We start from the raw sequence: 18,883 nt of genomic DNA on the forward strand, positions 1-18,883 counted from the left end.
CTTTAATATTAGTGCGAATCTAGTTTGCACAAATCTTAAAACAAATTTAATGGTCAAAATTTATTAACTCAAAAGATTCTCTCTTTTGAGTTAATGCAGAGGATACGAATTCGACTCGTTAGTAGACAGTTCTTCGAGAACTCCACCTGACCCAACCGCATCGATCTCCGCGCCACGTCATCTCTAAAAACAGATCACATCCGTACACGTCATCATTTCCCCGGACCCGCTTATAAGAAACCGCGGGCGCTCTCAGACTCCCGCTTTTAAAGTAATTATAAGAAAACCAACAGGCGCACGTTAGTAGAAAACAATGGATGAGGCTATTATGAGCGTGGATCGCACGACGTCCGAGCGAAGGTTAAGTACGCTCGTGCGCCATTTGGGCGGTGTCTCTTGCTCCTCTTGTTCTCCAACTCACTCTTCTTCTTCTGAAAACGCTAGAATCTCTCGTGCACCTATGGCGGCTTTCGGATCTGTGTTCGCTAGTGTCGTTCAAGCTCCAGAGGATCCGATCCTTGGGGTGCGTGATCCCTCTTTTTCTCACTTTTTTTTTGTCTGATTTGGTGGTGGTTTGATCGTATAGTGTTTTGCGAAGGAAATTTGAGCTGGTGATCTGGTATGGAGTGATCAATTTTAATTGTAAATTTTGTCTGTAAGATGATCAGATGAGAAATTGTTGCTATTGACCCAGTAACTCAAATGGTAGCTCACTAGGATCAAGCCACCATGGGTACATGTAAAGGGGGACTCTCAATGATTAAAAAATAAATAAAAGATCAGATGAGAAACTGTTGTGATGGTTTTTGATGCCGTAATTGATTGGTTCGAGTAAATAAATTCACCAACCCTGATTTCGTTTCTTTGGCTGTGTCAGCCTATATGCTTATCCAAGAAGGTATTTCTAGGCGCTTTAAGAGATTTTTAATTAGAAAAATATTCACTCAGGTTGAATAACTCAGTTCGTAATGAACTAATGATGGGATCCAAACTCCAATATTGAAACGATCTTAATATTTGAAAGTCTTGATTCTGATTTACCGGCTGTGGGGGTCTTAAAACAGCAATGAAATATCTTATTCCAATTCCTGGTGTAAAATTCCTGTTCTTGCTGAAAACAGAGTTGTAAGACAAATCATTTTTGAAGCATAATACGTAGAAAGTGGAATTTTGAATTTCAAATCTGCCTGTGAAATATGTGATGCAAATCACTCTCTCAACTGAATGAATTTTAAATTTGGTGCAAAATTTATTTTGGTTTTTATCTAATTATCTATGTATAATCTGTTGGATTTTTAGGTTACTGTTGCATATAACAAGGACCCGAGCCCAGCGAAGGTTAATCTTGGAGTCGGAGCATATCGTACGGAGGTGATCCTTATAACATTTTCATTAGGTTGATCTGATAATTACTGTGTGTTATGAAGTTTGCTAATTATTTGTTACTAATCTTAATGCAGGAAGGCAAGCCACTAGTTCTTAATGTGGTGAGAAAGGCCGAGCAGTCACTCATCAATGACCCGTATATTCTCTTTTTTTGACTTTTCAAGCTTTAGCACTTTTATAAACAAGTAATAGTTATCTTTATTTATTGATGCTTTAAATTAAAGTTGGTGTGATGTTGACCGTGAAAAAGACATGAAATGCACTTAAATTATTTGTCAAGTTGCAGATAAGATCATAACTGAATTTTGTAAATAAGATGAACTCTGTTTCTTTCAGGAGATAAACAATTCCTTGTCATTGACCCTTGTGCTTTCTTAAAAAAAATATATATATATATATATAGACTTTTATGGCATTTGTGAAGTACATGTTGCAACTTAATACCCTCAGCTAGTGAGGAACTTGAGGAACTTAAAAAGGAAACATTGGTTTCATTTTGAATATGAAAACAATGCTAAATGTGAAATTTAATTGTTGTGGAAAAGGTCTTGTCGGACTATAGTGCCACAGTATTTTAATAAGTGACATTTTGTACTCCGCAGGCTTTCACTTTGTTTACCGTGCCACTGAGTTAGAACAATGATGGTTATTTAAATACAATTTATGATTTGTTTTCAGGTCTCGATTTAAGGAGTATTTACCAATCACTGGATTGGGTGAGTTCAACAAGCTCAGTGCTAAGCTCATCTTTGGCGCTGACAGGTTAATAATTCCCTAATTATTTTTATGTAATTTTTTACTGTTTTATTACACTTTTCTCAAGTGGTAATTGATGTTTTTTTTTTTAAATGTCGCTCTGCTTAATCAGTCTTGCTATTCAAGAAAACCGTGTGGCCACTGTGCAATGTTTATCCGGAACTGGCTCACTAAGGGTTGGAGGCGAATTTCTTGCAAAACATTATCATGAAGTATTGAACTCTCTCTTCTTATATTAAGTTATTTTATTCTGATCAAGGAGGCAATTATCAAAATAATTATGCCCTATTCCCTATTACCTCTAAATGTCAACTTAATTTTAAAGGGGTAAGAAAAGTTTATTGGGGACACATTATGATAACACTATCTGTTGCCGTAATAATATAATTTTGAAGTTCCAATGAGAAAGGCAAAGCATTAATCTTGTTCAATGTCACCATCAATGCATATGCTTAAAAAACTATAAAATTTAAAGTTTGTTTGGTAGAAGATCAAGAATTCAGGAAATCAACAGTCGGTCAACGGGAATAAATTATGTGCGTTGATTTTCACATCATTAAACTTATACCAAATGACCTCTAAAATTTATATTTTTGAGTGAGCAAATGTCGCTCATCACATAGAACAACATTAATGTACAATTTGTCATTTGGAACTCTAAATTTGATTTATTGATGCAAAAGGAGTGTATTTAGGATATGTCATAAAAAAGAATTGTCATTTGATCTTTGTCAAGAAAGTCTGACGACCTTGGAATAACTCATTCCAATTTTAATTTGGAATTTACTATACTCTGGGGATCTTAAGTACTGATGAACTTGATGCTGAATGAAACCAGAGAGACGGTTATTACGCCCCACACACACACCTTTTTTTCTTTCCTCTTTCCTTATTTATTCCCTAAATAAAATGGCTTAAAGTTTGAGTTCAGCAACCCTCCTAAAATATTTTGCATGGGTCATTTTGCAGCGCTCAATCTACATCCCGGTCCCCACATGGGGAAACCATCCCAAGGTTTTCATGATGGCAGGCCTCAAGCCTATGACGTACCGCTATTACAATCCAAGCACACGTGGGCTTGACGTACAAGGTACCGCTATTATTCTTTTTGTTTCCTTGTACCCATTGGTACATGCTTATATCAGCACTGGGTGGGGTTCCCTGCCATTATTTGCATCTGTACAGTAATTAGTTGTTTATTCGAGAACCAATTTGATTTTAACACTTCTGTACTGGGTTACCACTTTTGTTGGCTAAAATAAAATATTTTCTGTTACAGGTTTGGTTGAGGATCTGAGTGCAGCCCCAGAAGGTTCAATTGTACTTCTCCATGCATGCGCTCACAACCCAACTGGTTGTGACCCGACTCCTGAGCAGTGGGAGCAGATTAGGCAACTCATTAGGTCTAGGTCTTTGTTGCCTTTCTTTGATAGCGCTTACCAGGTTAAATACTGCTGATCCAAAGTTAATTCTATTATCAACTCAATTTTAATTTTGATTATTCTTATAGTTTCTTTTTTTTAGGGTTTTGCAAGTGGAAGCCTCGACAAGGATGCATTTGCTGTTCGCCTGTTTGTTGCCGATGGAGGTGAGTTGCTAATGGCCCAGAGCTATGCCAAGAATATGGGTCTCTATGGTGAACGTGTTGGTGCTCTAAGCATTGTAAGTTTTGTTTTTCAATCAATTTATTTTAGTTCTTTTTTTCGTACATTTCACTTGTTTTCCTCTGTCATAAGAATTTAACTTGCAAATTTTATTTTTGTAGGTCTGTAAGAGCGCCGATGTGGCAGGGAAGGTGGAGAGTCAGCTGAAGCTTGTGATTAGGCCCATGTACTCGAACCCACCGCTCCATGGGGCTTCTATTGTTGCTACAATTCTTAGGAGCCCGTGAGTTGTTTATTGCACTATTTTCTGATTTATGTTTTTGTTTTAGTAGTATGACATCATTGATGACTCTAGGAAAGGAGAGCAGTGTGTACTTGTCATAGTTTTTCTTTTTAAGAATTTTTCTTCTTCTGATCTGCATGATTATTTAGGTTAGGCTGTTTTTGAATTTTACTCCTTTTTTTTTTTTTTTTCTGTTCTCATCATCCTGACATGGCAATCTCCGGATGGCGTTAATATAATAAAAACTAGCAATTCAAGACCCTGTAACTGGACCAAATGTTATATATATAGTAATGTTGGTTTTTATTTTGGTAGAGAATTATACCATGAATGGACTGTCGAGTTGAAAGCAATGGCTGATCGTATTATTACCATGCGGCAGGGGCTTTTTGATGCATTACATGCTAGAGGTATCTACTTGCTATTTGTCTCTGAATTTGATAACACCTGGTTATTTGTCCTTTTTATATAATATATAGTTGGGAAGAAGCATTTTTAGTGTCTGCAAATTTAATTTGAATTTTTTTTTTATTTGTTAATATTGTTTTCGTGAAGGTACACCTGGTGATTGGAGCCATATTATTAAGCAGATTGGTATGTTTACCTTTACGGGGCTTAACAAGGAGCAAGTGGCATTCATGACCCGTGAATACCATATTTACATGACATCTGATGGGTAATTCTTTATACCAATTCGTTTGTGCTTGTTGGGCATCTTATTCAAATTTAAAGTTTTTTCAGTCATGGTAGGTGGGGCCAGAAAATTGAAATTTGTGGGCTGGATGAATAAGTATCATGTAATTTCATTTTATGAGGGGGCTAGTAATAATATTTTTTTATTAAAAATAAAAATTTCAAAGTACAATAATGAAAAATGAAAAATTCATAGGGGTCTTACCCCCTTTACCGAATACCCAGTTTCGCCACTGGTATCTGTTCAGTTGTGCCTATTCTACTAACTTCTTAAACTTATTTAGGTCCTGGTGATGCCTTGAAAATATCTTTATTGTAACCAATGTTATTTTTTTAAAATTTACTGGTAATTTTTGTACAGGAGAATCAGCATGGCTGGTTTGAACAAGAAGAATCTTCCCCAACTCGCCGATGCCATCCATGCAGCTGTAACCACTATGTGAGACATGCGGTTGACTGAAATATCTATTTCACTGGTCTAAAATTACCAAGTCAATAACAATAAGTTGTGCGAGTTTTTATTTTTCCTGTAACTACTCGCTCTTGATGTGTTCTCAACAAAGTTTTGAATTTTGGAGGTTTTGTTTATATTCAAGCCCAGTGACTAGCGAGTGACAAATAAATTATTTTAACCGGTTGATATAAAGTTATAAACCGTTGTTTCCTACAGTGTTTGTAAATTAATTAAATCGGTGAGGGTCTAGCTACCTCCGTCCACTTGTTGGTAAATTTCAGCTGAGGAATTACTAGTGTAAATGAATCCTAGTAATTTAAAAATAATACATTAATAACTGAGTAATATTATAATAGACAATAATTTATATTACTATCAGATTGATATGGGAACATTAATAATTAATAGTTTTATGATCAAGTAGTATCATGAAATGTAGTTAATTTAATTGAATGCTATCGTAATTGAACCAAATAATTTGGTTAAGTAGCAACGAGAGATGTTATCAAGTTGAAATATATATGGACAAGTAGTTACATAATGACTCTTAAATAACTAACAAAATTAGAGAATATAAGACTATTTACAAACTATTATAATTGTTTAACTATGACATGCTATTCCAAAAATGTAAAGCCTTCCTAGCTAAGGAGGTAAAGTCTAGGGAGTAGTGGAGTAACAACTAAGACTGAGCTGAGACCTTGGCTTGTCCTAAGGTGCTTTCTGTCCAGATCTTTGCTTGAAATTGCAAGAGGACTTAAAAAGTTTTTGGTACAGTTTCTCTGCTTTCCTTTTCTCCGTGTAGTCATGGCATATCTAGATTGAGGTCATTTCCTCTTTAGATAATTAGATCCCTCCTTTTCATGTTTCCATCTCTTTTGGATCACAGTCACCATTACAGCAGCTTTGCATATGGGGTAACGATAATGCTCTTACAAGGGCAGCACTTCTCGAGCGACATATTTTTAATCGACCTTTTTATTACAGAATATATCACGCGTTAGAACTCGAGCAGAAGTACATAAATCAAATATTATAAAACAAGCATTTGTACATGATCATCTTACATATTATTATCTCAGAGTAAATAATATGAACTATATGCCCTGAATAATCAACTGGGGGAATACTTTGATATGTTGCAAACAAGCCTCTCGATTCCTCGGCTTGTGCTTATGCAATAGTGATGCGAAATGCATGCGTCATCACGTGTGTTAAACACAAATTTGGGTTGAGATTCCTATAACCGTTGAATTACGTATGAAAGGAAAAGAAATTAACTAAATCTCTCCTCCCATGGCACACAAGGCCTTCTAGTAACCAACTAATTAAATCCCGGTCCCATTCACTAACTCTAGTGGCGTGAAATTGTCGGGCTTCTCAGTCCTCCCAAGCTCTCGAGGTATGAAAACTTCTTTGGTACATTGTTTTCAGCTGGCTTCTTCAGCATTTTCTCAACTGGATTCAACACGTCTCTTAGGTTACCTGAATTGGGTTTCTTTGTCTCCGGATCTTGATCCGCGCCCCAATCCATGAAGTCTGAGAGAGTTGTCAGAGGAGATGATGCTTTCCTGTTTATCTTCACCACCTCTGTCCCAGAATCGTGTGAAGGCGGCGGCAGTTTCTTATTGTCTGCTGAGAGGTTTCGTGCCAGGTCATCGGCACGGATTACATCCTCAACCCGGTTCAGTACAGTGGAAGCCAGGCTCTCTAAAACTCTTGAGTAGCTCTCCAAAATAGCAAATCCAACATCCTAGACAAAGTACAGCTCGTTATCATAAGTGTTGTGTATGAATTGAGAGAGCAGTACAATTGTAATTGTGCACACTGGCTTATTGCCGTTAGTTTAAAATTCTATTTCAGATACACAAAAATTGTATAGTTTTCTAATTTGAGTAGGGTTCAAATACCTTCATGTTCATGTTTTGTGTCTTCAGCAATATGCCTCTTTGTTTTAATTTTCTATTAACAAAAATTCTAAATTTTTATATGTCAACATAAAACCGTTAGATGTAATCTATATTATTTTTTGTACATGCACATAAAAGATTATCATTTTTCAATTTTAGTTTTATATGAATCAATAAGTTGAGATTTCAATGTCCAGAATTTATGCAAATCGGTTGGTGTATTTTTGCAAACTCTTGATACTATTCAAAACAAAATCAAAATGTCATAATCATTTACGTGTGAATAGAAATATTGATATAGAATATATCTAATGGTTTTAGTTAGACATTTAAGTTATTGTAGTTCTAAAAAAAATGGAGGTATTTGAACCCTCTCTAATTTACTATTTGCATTCAAAATTCTCAAAGCTCAATTAAATGGTCGAAATTAAGTGTGAAAAAAAAATCAAATTGTCCTCATCAAAGAGTATCTGCTCTGAACCTCTGATGTATATACACTTTTCTTTAGGCAATTTAAATGTGAAACCATGACTAGCTGATCCAACCTTATGATATTTTTGTGTGCTAGAGAAAGTAAAACCCTTTTTATTTCTGTTACCTTGTTATGCTCGATCTTGCTCGTATCAAGCGATGATTGAGCGGTACCCGGGTATCTATGCTTCAATATTTGCAAAATGGTCTCAGCTCTCTCTTCAAACTGCTCCCTCTTCTCTAGGCTGACACCAGATGCTACTCCCCATGGTGACTTGGTATCTTTGTTATTCATCTTTCTCTTCCAAATCACCACCGAGGCCTCTATCCTGTCCTTTAGGTCGCGTATCTTATGCTCAGTTGATAAATCCATTGATGAGATAAACTCAATTGGGTTGAATACATCGTCCGTTATATTCTTGTAAACAGAATCTCCTAGAGATTCCCTTCCATTCTTTATATGCCATCAAACAGAAGTACTCAAGTTAGAACCAGATTTAAAACAAAAACAAAAAATATATTTTTTTTTCCTTTTTTCTGAATAAAAGTGGGAAATATGCCTACAGCTTCCATTTGCAGAAAACACAAACATATATTACAACTTTAATGAATTACCTACTACTGTACCAGTACCTAGATTTATTGGTACCTAAACTTATTTCTTAAGAAACTAACCTGTTAAGATACCCCTACTACATCTGATTTCTATCTTGGAAAAAAGTACATGGCCTATATACAAGGAAACAAACCTTTGGAAGATTCTCTATGTAAGCATCAGGGATCTGCATCTCAGTGAGAACATTTGCATTTATGGCCATGGCAAGCTTTAGAATTTGGTTCGTATCCCTTCTGATCGTTTCAAGATGTTTCCTAGCATCTTCTGACAAACCTCCTGGTTGCAATTTTACAGATGGTAACCACCACTTGTCATCCTGTGTATTCTTGAACTCATTTGAATCTTTTGAGACGTACCAAAACTCTTGGGTATCCTTGAAAGTTTCCAGATATTGCTATTTTATAAGAAGAAAAAAAAAGAAAAAAATCAAAATTCTATTACTTTAGTTGAAAAAGGAGAAAATTTAACAGTAAATTAATTTTGTATGCTCAAATTCGTTTCTTTTAACGATCAATGAAACAGGGTTACCGGAGTAGGGTCCATATATGTAGTGTTGTTCAAGTGTTCTAAAGACTGGTACTGCATCAAATGATGCAATTGAACTTAAATGAGTGTCCTCATATTTGTATTTCTTGCATTTTTATCAAATTGTTCACATTTCTGTACAACTATTTAATACACAGTTACGGAAGTACTATTTGATTTTCGCTTCTACCAAAGAGGATAGCATTTCTATGTTTCTTTTCTGTACCACAATGTTTCTATTTCCTGCAGCTTGAAATGAAACTTGCTAAATACCATATACCGGGACCTGCGATACTAGCATAAAACATGCTAATCTGTTTTTATTTATATCCTAGAGCTATATAAAAAAAAATCACAAATACATAAAGAACAATTTCAAGCAGCATCTCCTTTCATCTATTGGTTGAATTCACTTATAATAGTTTAATTAAGTGGCATGAAATAATGCAGGTATTTCACGGGCTCATGAATGTCGAAAAGGAAACTTAATGTAGAAATTAAAAGGATGTGAATCTATTTAAGATCTTATCTCACTTACAATTAGCATGGCATCAATTTTGCGCAACGCTGGGATGCCCATGTGGAGATCATGCCTTTGTTGATTCCGCATTACCTGATAGGAAAACACATATCGGGTTACTTTTGTTCAAGATATAAAAAGCGCGCTACTAACTAAGAAATCACAGATTCACATTTTGGAAGAAGAGACAGGTGATATCAGAAATCATGTTGAAGTAACAAATCTTTTTGAGACCTGTATTATCATAACTATAATATCCAGGAGCATAACCAAACTTTGAAGCTATGGGGGTTCAATTATATAAAATTTTCATGCAGAGTATGGGATCAATTTTACAGTTACATAGCATTTTACTCTAAAGTCTAAACTATATAGAAAAACATGTATAAGCACATAAACTGTATTATTTCCCCCTAATTAACCCGGGGAAAAGTTTATTCAATTAATATACAATGTGATTATAATCTACTTGAGATAGTTGGCTGATCTATTTATAAAAATTGTTACCTCCATTATGGTTCCATTAGTATGTAATTGTTTCGTAGGGACTAGTACAACAATATGATCGGTGACTGCTAAAAGCCAATCTATCTCCTTCTTCCATCTTGCCCTCCTTTCGGGTGGCATGGGTTCAAGGCGCCGTTGCTCTCCAAATACGGAAGCTAAAAGATGCATGTAATTGTTAAACTTGTTTCAAACTTCAAAGCAGAGAATAAAAAAAAAATCAATTTAATTATAAATCTTAAATTTCTTGATAATGATCATTTTGACACCTGCAAGATTTGTTATGGCATTGGACAAAGTTAAAGCCGGAGAAACTCCTTTGCGGCCCGAGCCCGACATGTCTTCACATAGCAACAACTTTGCAAACTTTTCCTTCATCAGTGCCATCTCTGAAAAATCAAATAACATCATCACATACATAAATTCGCGTACAACTACTATTCAATTCTTATGGTTTGAGAAAAGGATAAAATAAAAACTATCTTCTCATAAGTTTTACTTGCACCAAAAAAAGAAAATATTACATTCAAATTCCAAACAAAACTTATAATTATTTAAAAAGTATATAAAACAAGTAATTACAGAATTCAGAAAGCAATCAAAGTAATATATATATATAACTTTTTAAGTTGCTTTACCAGATAGTATTTCTTCATTAGTTAGTTCTGGTTCATCATTGGTTTCAAGCACAGTTCCTATCTGCTGAACCTCAAGCTGTTGGCTCCCTACAATGTTTTCACCGACCGTGACATCATTACTATTCTCGTGAGGTTGGCTGTGAGCCCTACGGGCCGAAGAATCGAACATGTGCCTAAGCTTCAAAAACCTGTCAAGGCTATTCCCTCGCTTGAGGAACCGAACCATATCACGAAGAATATTCACTTTGGGCTAATAAGAGACGAGTGGTAATTTCATCGATCAGTTCCTTCAATTGCTGAAATTATATAAGGACAGGATACAGAAAGAGAAGAATCACCTACAATCTCAAGCAAATAGGTGCTTCTTCTCAGAATTGTAGGATGATTTTCTTCACCTCTCTAAATCACACTTCTTTTGAGAAAGAGAAGGTAAAAAGAGGTGTATGTGTGTGTGTTGGCTAATTTAGGATGCTTGGCTGTTCTACAGAGAAAAAGATCTAAATTTTAGATGAGCAAGCTGTGAATCTTTTTCACCCTTTTTCTGCTGTCTTTGTACGTATTTTTCTCGCTTTTCTTTTTCCAGAGTGAAACTTGGAAATGTATGGTTGTGAAAAAACCAAAGAGAAAAATGAGTGTTAAGAGTGCAAGAGGGATAAAAATAGAAAATTTCGTTATAATTCCGTTAGTTGTTTAAGGCTGGGGGTAGCTTCCAGGCACTGGAAATTTATAAATGAGCGATCAAATTTTGAAGTACAAGAGCAATATTTTTTTGCTACCAAAGGGAGGATCAAATTTTATTACGGCTGGGCTGGATTTGCTTTGGGCCTCTACAACATACTGTATCCAAGAGGAAATTAAAAACAAACAAAAATTCCGACCTGCCGGATTCGAACCAGCGACCTAAGGATATCTGCTACAACTACAGTCCTCCGCTCTACCAACTGAGCTAAGGTCGGTTTCTGATTTTTAGTCTCAACAAAAATATAAATCATAATCATACAGTCCTGCTCATGTTTTGACACTCAGTACATAGGTGCTATCGGGTCTGGTCAGGTTCGGATACTATTATATTTGGACCCGTACTCTAAAGGTGTTCGGGTCCGAATTTCGATCCATATACTTATTTGTTTCAAATCGGGTCGGGTTCGGATCCGGATACCTACCTACCCGTAGATATTTTGGGTCCAGTCTTTCCGTTTCGAGTAGATAGATATCCATAACTTGTTTGTAGATTATCGGGTTTGGCTCGGATACGTGATGGTTCCGGATCCGAAGCGAGTATATGTCACAACTCCAAAATATTTGAAAAATCATTTACATTTAAATATAATTGTAATTTCTTAAACATTTCATATCATAAATTATTATAATAAAAATTATACTATTGATCTTATTCATAAATAATAAAATATATCATGCTACATAACACAATAAAAATAATAACTCTAAATTATTAGTTATCTATCTAAATTAAAATATACTATCATATTGATTCAACATTTGCAAGTACATTATCCCAATTACTATTTTGCATTCATCAGTGTGTATAAACATAACGAAAATGTGACTGCATTCTATTTTCTCACATTAAAAAAAGTACTGAACTCACCACGACTTATACAAAAATTAACATGCAAAGTTGTATTTTTATATATTAATAATTATTAATATATATTTTATTAGGTATTTATACGGATATCGGGTTGGATTCGGTTATGGGTCGGATAATTAAATGAAATCCATATCCTACCCATTACAGTATCAGTTCCGGTTCGGATTCGGGTTGGATATTAAATTATTAATTTTGTAACCGTACCATAATTTAACCGGTTATATTTTTAAACCATACCCTATCCAAATTAATCGGATCAGAGTCGGTTCCGGGCCAGGTCCGGTTCGGTTCTGGATCGAATTCAAGTAATCGGGTAAAAGTAGCACGATCCATCTACTATCCTACTACAGATACATATTCTTCACGGGAAAAGCATCTGTTGCTTTTCTCAAAGGAAAAGCAGGAACCTGTTATTCGTTTTACTCTCTATCTCTCACTTCAAAGAGGAAGAGAAAGCAAAAGAGGAGAGAGATAGAGAGAAGAGCAGGGAATAACAGGGATTTGAAGAGCGACAGATTTCATTCCTTCTTCACGTCTTATTCTAGATTTTTCGGTGACTTGATGCTTGACTCGTATAATTAGTAAATAAAAGTACCACATATTTTCTAGCGTGTTTGTTTTTATTTTGTAGTACACAAAGTTTTAAGCATCGAAAATATCTATACAATTTTTTTTGTTAAATATTAGCAGAGGCTACCAAGTTATAAGGAAAAAAAAATTAAATGAAATAAAAGTACCTCAAAATATTAAGCTTTATAAAGAAATATTTTTCAGACTTTCATTCACTTAATTTTTTTTTTCAAATTGGAGATCCCAAACACGAAGGAATTATCAAAATTACCCAAAATTAGACGAGAAAACCATGCAGATTCTACTAGTTTGTTTTTGTAATGTTACAAGAAGACGTAGCTCAAATTAAGTTAATGTTCAATTTACAATATATTTGTTCTATATTGTGCCCCCAATTTCTAAAAAGCAGTGAGCAAATTATGAAGCAGCCCCTTTAAAAATGAGAAACCTAAGAGATTCCTGTTAGGATTTCAATTTCATGCAAAACCATATCGCAATTCATAAATCCTAGATTTACCATGATCCTCTAGTGAACCCTAATATGAAATTTAAAGTTACCTTGATCCATAGCTATGATCTTCCGGAGAGACACAATCACCGTTGATCACCGGAAGCCTTTAGATTTCCAAGTAATCCCTCTCAAGTCCGATGGAGAGAGCGAGAGAGGCGGCACCGACAACGTTCTGTTTGCGCAAGAGAAATACCCGAATCGCAAGTCCTTGACCGGAAGACCCTTATCCTTTTTCTTCCCTTAGTCTCAACCCTTTTATTTTGTAGAGAGGAATGAATTGACAGATAGAGAGAGATTAATAGCCGCCAGAGACAGAGCCATATATTTATTTCATCTTTAATTCAATATTTGAATAGGCCCGTTTCTAAAATGAATAGGCACATACGTCTCTTCTCAGCAGGCTCCTCCCATTCCTTATTTATTTAATTAATTAATTAATTAATTAATTAGACAATCTTATTGGATTCTTAGTGGGTCTGAATTCAGAACTTGCCTATATTGGGTATTTCCTTATTTACAGAACATTGTCACATTTAATCGTGTTCTCCAGGGACCAATAGCATAATTGTATTATTTCCAAACTTTATATAATTTAGACCATCACTAAATCATAAAGTTATTAATACGCATTCTACACATTAAAGGCCCCACTTCTCATGACACATATTGAACCCGTTAAATTAATACTTAATTTGATCACTTCATAACGGGTGTAATTAGATATTTGACAGTCTATTATTCAATATATATTTATATCACATATAAGCCCATATATGTTGTAATTAATATAAATTAATTCCAACAATCTCCCACTTGGGCTATATGTGTATCCGAATAATATATATTGATAAAACTGAAGTGAGTACTCAAACTGTGCTGTCATAGCCTTTTGCGTCATCAACCAATTCCGTCCATTAATCATATCCACAAGGACTTAATTAGTATTCGTCTCATAAAGCGAAACTAAACCAATATAAATCACTGTGTAAATATAACTGAATGACATGAATCATAAAGGGGATGTGTAGTTTGGAAATTACATGCAATGTGATCCACATGTCTATCTCCAATTTGGTCACTTTATCTTAATTTGAGGTCAATCATAATTTCAGAGTGCATAATAAACTGAATAACTGAAAGCTAAATAACTGCATGATACATACAAATAACAGAATATCATATAAAAATTAAATTCATGATATCTGTAAAAGTATATCATATAAAACATAAACATGATACATAAAATACAGACTCCCACTAAATCTGACAATCCTCTTTTACATAGATACCCATATGAGCGACATGCTCGTGAAACTGTTTGGGTACCAATCCCTTAGTCAGCGGATCTGCTAGCATGGAAGCTGTACCAATATGCTCAACACTTATAAGTCCACTCTGAACTCTTTCCTTCACAGCAAGGAACTTAATGTCGATATGTTTGGATTTCGACGAGCTCCTGTTGTTGTTGGAATACAGCACTGCTGAATTATTGTCACAATATATCTTAAGTGGCAACTTAATAGTATCCACAACACGCAGCCCAGTGACAAAATTTCTTAGCCATATTCCATGGTTCGATGCCTCGAAACATGCAATGAATTCGGCTGCCATGGTGGAAGAAGCAATCATTGTCTGCTTTGCACTCCTCCAAGAAATAGCTCCTCCAGCCAACATAAAGATATAACCGGATGTTGACTTCAAGCTATCCACACAGCCCGCAAAATCGGAATCAGTATATCCAATGACCTCAAACTTATCTGATCTCCGATATGTCAGCATATGATCCTTCGTTCTTTGCAAGTACCTTAGTACCCTTTTGGCTGCTCTCCAATGATCCATACCAGGATTACTGAGATACCGGCCTAACATTCCTGTGATGTACGCAATATCCGGACGCGTACACACCTGAGCATACATCAGACTTCCTACTACCGAAGCATATGGAATCTGGTGCATTTCTGATTTCTCGAATTCTGTCTTTGGGCACTGATTGAGACTAAATTTGTCTCCTTTTGCAACAGGGGTATTTCCTGGTTTACAGTGTTCCATGCCATATCGCTTGAGAATTTTATCGATATATGCTTGTTGTGAAAGCCCCAAAATACCCTTATTTCGATCTCTATGTATTTTAAGGCCTAACACATATGATGCTTCGCCAAGATCTTTCATATCAAAATGCTTGAAAAGAAATCTCTTGGTTTCACGCATCATGTGTATATCGTTACTGGCAAGCAATATGTCATCAACATATAAAATCAGAAACATAAACTTACTCCCACTGAACTTGTGATATATGCATTCATCCACCAAGTTAGGCTCAAATCCAAATGAGATAATTACTTGATGAAATTTGAAATACCACTGTCGAGACGCTTGCTTGAGTCCATAGATGGATTTCTTTAATTTGCAGACCATCTGCTTGGAGTCATCAGACTCGAAGTTCGGTGGTTGCACCATATAAATGGATTCATCAATGTCGCCATTGAGAAACGCAGTCTTAACATCCATCTGATGTAACTCAAGATCAAAATGTGCCACTAAAGCCATGATTATTCTGAAGGAATCTTTCATAGACACAGGTGAGAAAGTTTCCGTAAAGTCAATGCCTTCTTTCTGTGTAAATCCCTTAGCAACAAGTCGCGCTTTGTATCTTTCCACATTACCTTCTGAATCCTTCTTGGTCTTAAATATCCATTTGCAACCAACAGGCTTCACACCTTGAGGTAATGGGACGATATCCCAGACTTTGTTGTCATACATTGACTTTATTTCATCATTCATGGCCTCGATCCAATTTTGAGAATTCGCACTTTCCAAAGCTTGACGGAGACTGAGAGGGTCATCCTCCATCATGCCAATGTCGAATTCATGTTCTTGAAGGAACACAACATAATCATTAGATATTGCGCTTCTTCTCTCTCTTGTGGACCGCCTTAAAGGCACTTGTTCTTGAAGTTCTTGAGGTGGTATAGGTTCCTCTTCAACATCAATATTGTCTTGTACAGGATTCTCTTCCACTTCTGAAGGTTCATTAACTGTAGGTTCATTCACTGTACGATCCTGAACCAATGAATCTCCAGATATTCTTATTACAATTGGTACCATTGTTGGTGCCTCTTGTATAGGAGAATCTTGTTTCTCTTCAAAGACAATTTGATTTGTATTTCCCCCTTGAACCATAACATCCTCAAAGAACTTAACTGTATTTGTCTCGAACATTGTTCTATTAGTGGGATCATAAAACTTATACCCCCGGGACCTTTCCGCATAGCCGACAAAATAGCAGCTAACTGTCCTTTCGTCCAGCTTTTTCTCTTGTGGCCTATAAGGCCGAGCTTCAGCCGGACAACCCCATATTTTAAAGTGCTGAAGACTAGGCTTCCGCCCGGTCCACAATTCATATGGAGTTTTGTTCGCTGCTTTAGTCGGTACTCGATTCAGAATATATGCTGCTGTCTTAAGTGCTTCTCCCCAGAGGTTCAATGGAAGCGAGGTATGAGAAATCATACTCCGCACCATCTCCATTAATGTTCGATTGCGCCTTTCAGCTACACCGTTCATTGCGGGCGAACCCGGCATTGTATACTGTGGCACAATTCCATTTTCCTCTAGAAATTTAGCAAAAGGCCCTGGACGTTGTTCTCCTGAGCCGTCATATCGACCATAGTATTCACCACCACGATCCGATCTGACGCTTTTAATCCTTTTGTTGAGCTGTAACTCAACTTCAGCCTTGAAGGATTTAAATGTGTCCAAAGCTTGAGCCTTTTCTTTAATTAAAAATATATAACCATATCTAGAATAATCGTCAATGAAACTGATAAAATATACATGCCCATTCCTAGTAGCTGTAGGGAATGGCCCACATATGTCCGTATGTATCAGTTCAAGGACGTCTGTCATACGATTGGCTGTATATTTGCGCATGCTTGTTTGTTTGCCCTTTGCACACTCAATGCACGGACCGAGATCCGACATGTCTAAGGGCCGCAGAATATCACTTTGAATAAGACGTGTTATTCTCTGTTGAGAAATATGACCTAAACGCTTATGCCAAAGTGCAGCTGAATCCTGATGTGTTAATTTCTGTCTAACGTTTCGAGTTTCATTGTTCAAGGTCTCATTATAGGAAGCAATAGTATCTAAAGCATAAAGATTATCCAAAACAGATAGAAAACCAGAAGCAACCAAATTGGAGTTTTGATACAAACCAAACTTTCTATCTCCAAATGAACAAGTAAAACCTAATTTGTCCAATGCAGAAATAGAAATCAAGTTCCGCCTAAAAGACGGTACAACAAAAGTATCAAACAAGTCCAAATACAAGCCAGTTTTCAAAAGTAATCTAAAATGCGCTATAGCTTCAACTTCTGCCTTGTTTCCATCGCCTACATAGATGTATTTTTCACCATCATTTGGCTTCCGGTAACTTCGGCAACCCTGCATAGACACAGAGATGTGAGTAGTTGCACCCGAATCTATCCACCATGTGTCTATTGAAACTGAAACTGCATTAACTTCTTCACAAACAAAAGAAAAATTAATACCTTTCTTAGCACGCCATGCGTGATAGTTGGTACAATTCTTCTTCACATGCCCTTCAGATCCACAGAAAAAACAACCCTTCTTCTTGTCTTTATTCGGCTCCGATCCGGTAACCGATCTCTTGTCCTTAATGGGCTTCTTCTGCGAACTTGTAGTTGCAGCATCTGAATTTGCCTTACGTTTCTGTTTCCCTTTTCCCTTAGAGGTAGAAGCAATGTTTGCGCTTTCGCTTTTGTCCGACTTCAACCTCTCTTCCTCTTGAACACAGTGCGAGATGAGTTCATTAACTGTCCATGAATCCTTCTGACAGTTATAACTCACCTTGAACTGTCCAAATGAGGCAGGAAGAGAGTTAAGGGCCAAATATACTAGCATATCATCCGATATATCTAGCTTATGTCCCTTCAATTTAGAAGCGGTATGCATCATTTCAAGAATGTGCTCCCTGACATTGCTCTTACCATGGTACTTCATTGAGCAGAGTTTGTTTAAGAGAATGCCTATTTCAGCCTTCTCATTCTTGACAAACCTCTGCTCAAGTTCCTTAAGATAGTCTTTAGCAAGAGTGGAATCAGAAACTGGTCCCCTAAAACTTTCAGGAATGGTCTTTTGCATGACCCGGAGACACAAGCGATTTGACCTCATCCACCGTGCATGTGCATTCTGATCCTTATCAGGACTAGTTTCAACAGGCACAGGTGGTTTGGCCTCCTGTAACGCTATGTCTAGATCAAGGCACCCAAGGATAATCTCTAGATTATCTTTCCAATCCTTGTAATTAGAACCCGTCAGCATCGGAATGCTATTAATGCCGGCTGTAAGATCAGTAATTTTTGCTGAAAATATTCACAAAAAGAACGAATCAAATTACCGAATTATAATAAAAAAAAATCAAAATAAGGCATATTCCATCAACTAAGTATCCTCGAATAATAAGTGCTCTTTGGAGTCAGTCATTATTCTAAGATAAATAGGTGTAGCTAATGAATGTAACAGTCCAATTGATGTCAATTAGTCAACCTTCCTTTGGGCCGATTAACTAATTACATCCAAAACTTAATGACTATTGCCCATTCATTACCACAAGTATACACATACAATACTTGATTATTGTCTTTCCTTTGGGCCAGTCCAATAACCAAACATTATATGTATATCTTCTGTGTATAAATTGGCAAATGATCAACGCCAGTATGAGAGCTTACTTTGGTAAGATGATACCTTTATCAATCATTTTCCAAAATATATCTCAATCTAAAGCCTTCATAATGATTTAATATTATCC

The 18,883-nt window shown here is 36.1% G+C and overlaps 2 protein-coding genes, 1 non-coding gene and 1 pseudogene across 4 annotated transcripts in view; 1 reads left to right on the forward strand and 3 right to left on the reverse strand.

Annotated features, from left to right (window-relative positions):
* Window positions 1–18,883, reverse strand: part of LOC144546733 (ent-kaur-16-ene synthase, chloroplastic-like) — a 96,128-nt pseudogene that overhangs the window by 45,488 nt on the left and 31,757 nt on the right. The gene's annotated exons all lie outside the window — the stretch shown is intronic.
* On the forward strand, window positions 259–5,368 carry LOC144546731 (aspartate aminotransferase, cytoplasmic-like). Its single transcript, XM_078295279.1, has 12 exons — window positions 259–523; window positions 1,300–1,371; window positions 1,461–1,522; window positions 2,065–2,148; window positions 2,255–2,354; window positions 3,112–3,232; window positions 3,422–3,585; window positions 3,667–3,804; window positions 3,908–4,029; window positions 4,345–4,439; window positions 4,585–4,705; window positions 5,084–5,368. The coding sequence occupies exons 1-12, from the start codon at window positions 314–316 to the stop codon at window positions 5,163–5,165; spliced, it is 1,371 nt and encodes a 456-aa protein (XP_078151405.1). The 5' UTR covers window positions 259–313; the 3' UTR covers window positions 5,166–5,368.
* Window positions 6,191–10,958, reverse strand: LOC144546728 (rop guanine nucleotide exchange factor 12-like). The gene is made up of 7 exons (XM_078295274.1): window positions 10,361–10,958; window positions 9,992–10,111; window positions 9,726–9,880; window positions 9,237–9,311; window positions 8,307–8,567; window positions 7,685–8,011; window positions 6,191–6,929 (listed from the first exon to the last, which is right to left on the reverse strand). The coding sequence occupies exons 1-7, from the start codon at window positions 10,584–10,586 to the stop codon at window positions 6,531–6,533; spliced, it is 1,563 nt and encodes a 520-aa protein (XP_078151400.1). The 5' UTR covers window positions 10,587–10,958; the 3' UTR covers window positions 6,191–6,530.
* On the reverse strand, window positions 11,233–11,316 carry TRNAY-GUA (transfer RNA tyrosine (anticodon GUA)). Its single transcript is given in 2 exon segments — window positions 11,233–11,268; window positions 11,280–11,316. It is a non-coding gene; the product is annotated as a tRNA-Tyr (tRNA).

Source organism: Carex rostrata, chromosome 30 (genome assembly GCF_964058835.1).
Source record: "Carex rostrata chromosome 30, lpCarRost1.2, whole genome shotgun sequence".
NCBI classification, from domain to species: domain Eukaryota; kingdom Viridiplantae; phylum Streptophyta; class Magnoliopsida; order Poales; family Cyperaceae; genus Carex; species Carex rostrata.